Source organism: Piliocolobus tephrosceles, unplaced genomic scaffold, assembly GCF_002776525.5.
Source record: "Piliocolobus tephrosceles isolate RC106 unplaced genomic scaffold, ASM277652v3 unscaffolded_10721, whole genome shotgun sequence".
NCBI classification, from domain to species: Eukaryota; Metazoa; Chordata; class Mammalia; order Primates; family Cercopithecidae; genus Piliocolobus; species Piliocolobus tephrosceles.
Window position 1 is genome coordinate 2,858 of NW_022291779.1, and position 2,367 is coordinate 5,224.

Sequence of the window (2,367 nt, forward strand, 5' to 3'; positions counted from 1 at the left end):
TTTTTTGTTTCGTGTTTTGCTGTTTTCTGTGTTTTTGTTTTGTTTTGTTTTTTGGTTTTGTTTTGTGTTTATTTTGGTTTTGTTTTGTGTCTTTATGTTTTGTTTTGTTTTCCTGGTTGCTCTCTGATCACTTTTTAATCTTGCAGGAGAAGGAGGGAGATCCAGTGTCCTTATTACATAGAAGACTCGGGAACCCACGTGGGATGTCACCTGGGTAACCTGTCAGGATTAACGTCTCGCAATTACTTCCTGGTTAACGGAACCAGCCAAGAAATTGGCATCCAATTCTTCGATTCACTTCTGGACACAAAGAAAATAGGTGAGAATAACACATATGATTTTCCTATTGTTATAGGTGAAATGGAATTTACCTGAAAATCTGTGTAACTGAGGCCGGGCGCGGTGGCTCACACCTGTCATCCCAGCACTTTGGGAGGCCGAGGCGGGCCGATCACCTGAGATCGGGTGTTCCAGGCGGGCCTGACCAACATGGGGAAACCCCATCTCTACTAAATATTCAAAAATTAGCCAGGCATGGTGGCAGGCGCCTGTAACCCCAGCTACTTGGGAGGCTGAGAAGGGTCCCTTGAACCTAGGAGGTGGAGGTTGCAGTGAGCTGAGATCGTGCCACTGCACTCCAGCTTGAGCGACAGAGCAAGACTCTGTCTCAAAATTTAAAAAATATCTATATCTATATCTATATATGCGTAACTTTGGTGCTGTAACAAATTGCAACTGAGCTGATTTAACTTCCCTTTTTTTGAGATACAGTCTTGCTGTGTCACCCAGGCTGGACGAGTGCAGTGGTGAAATCTCAGCTCACTGCAAGGTCTGCCTCCCAGGTTCCAGCGATTCTCCTGCCTCAGCCTCCTGAGTAGCTGGGATGACAGGCGCCGCCATCATGCCTGGCTAATTTTTGTGTTTTTAGTAGAGACGGGGTTTTGTCATGTTGGCCAGGCTGGTCTCGAGCTCCTGACCTAAAGTGATCCGCCCGCCTCAGCCTCCCAAAGTACTGGGATTACAGGTGTCAGCCACTGCACCTGCCCTCCCTGTTTCTCTCCTTCTTTCTTTCCTTCCTTCCTTCCTTCTTTCCTTCCTTCCTTCCTTCTTTCCCTTCCTTCCTTCCTTCCTTCCTTCTTTCCTTCCTTCTCCTTCCTTCCTTCCTTTGTTTCTTTCTTTCCTTCCTTCCTTCCTTCTTTCCTTCCTTCTTTCCCTTCCTTCCTTCCTTCTTTCCTTCCTTCCTTCCTTCCTTCTTTCCCTTCCTCCCTCCCTTCCTTCTTCCCTCCTTCTTTCCTTCCCTCCCTCTCTCCCTCCCTCCTTCCTTCTTTCCTTCCTCCTCTCCTCCCTTCTCCTTCACTCTTTTCCTCCTTCCTTCCTCTTTTTCTTCATTTTTTCCTCACCAGCATGTCTTCGTGTCCCAGTGCCCCACTCCTGCCTGGCCTCTTGCAGCCAGCTCCATACGCCCACACACACTCGTGTTTCCAAGCCCATCGCTTCCCACCCGTGGACTCCTTCATCCCATGGGACGTTCCCAGCCTCGTCAGGCTCGGAACTGTCACAGAAGTGAGACTCCTGCTCCCCGAGCCCATCGCGAACTCCCACCCCGGACCCCGTGCCCCAGTGGGTATCTCTCCTGTACGTAGTAGCTGCCCCACCGCCCCCTGGACCCAGTGTAGACAGGAGGACACCCTGCACCACCTCCACCTGGACCCAGTGTAGACGGGAGGAGACCTGGCACCACGTCCACCTGGACCCAGTGTAGACAAACAGGTGTCCTACTCCACGTCCACCTGGACCCAGTGCGGACGAACAGGTGTCCCTACTCCACGTCCACCTGGACCCGGTGTAGACGAACAGGTGTCCTTACTCCACGTCCACCTGGACCCAGTGTAGACGGGAGGAGACCTGGCACCACGTCCACCTGGACCCAGTGTAGACAAACAGGTGTCCTTACTCCACGTCCACCTGGACCCAGTGTAGACGGGAGGAGACTCTGAACCACCCCCATCTGGACGCAGTGTAGACAAACAGGTGTCCCTACTCCACGTCCACCTGGACCCAGTGTAGACGAACAGGTGTCCCTGCACCACGTCCACCTGGACCCAGTGTAGACGAACAGGTGTCCTACTCCACCCCTATCTGGACCCAGTGTAGACAAACAGGTGTCCCTGCACCACGTCCACCTGGACCCAGTGTAGACAAACAGGTGTCCCTGCACCACGTCCACCTGGACCCAGTGTAGACGAACAGGTGTCCTTACTCCACGTCCACCTGGACCCGGTGTAGACAAACAGGTGTCCCTACTCCACATCCACCTGGACCCAGTGTAGACAAACAGGTGTCCTTACTCCACGTCCACCTGGACCC

General features: G+C 52.6%; 2 protein-coding genes across 2 annotated transcripts in view; one reads left to right on the plus strand and one right to left on the minus strand.

Moving 5' to 3' along the window:
• LOC113220732 (granulocyte-macrophage colony-stimulating factor receptor subunit alpha-like) overlaps nt 1-390 on the plus strand; it is a gene marked incomplete at its 5' end in the record, with an annotated part of 2,652 nt that extends 2,262 nt beyond the window's left edge. Inside the window, one exon of the mRNA XM_026450040.2 lies at nt 147-390. Within this exon, the coding sequence (XP_026305825.1) occupies nt 147-375 (229 nt within the window). The remainder of the gene's footprint in view (nt 1-146) is intronic.
• Nucleotides 391-1,317: 927 nt separating this feature from the next.
• LOC111535427 lies at nt 1,318-2,300 on the minus strand (the record flags this gene model as incomplete). The annotated part of the gene is made up of 3 exons (XM_026450039.1): nt 1,318-1,790; nt 1,922-2,096; nt 2,184-2,300. Coding segments are annotated over 3 exons (729 nt in total), but the record flags the coding sequence as incomplete, so codon positions are not given.
• Between the last annotated feature and the right edge of the window lie 67 nt (nt 2,301-2,367).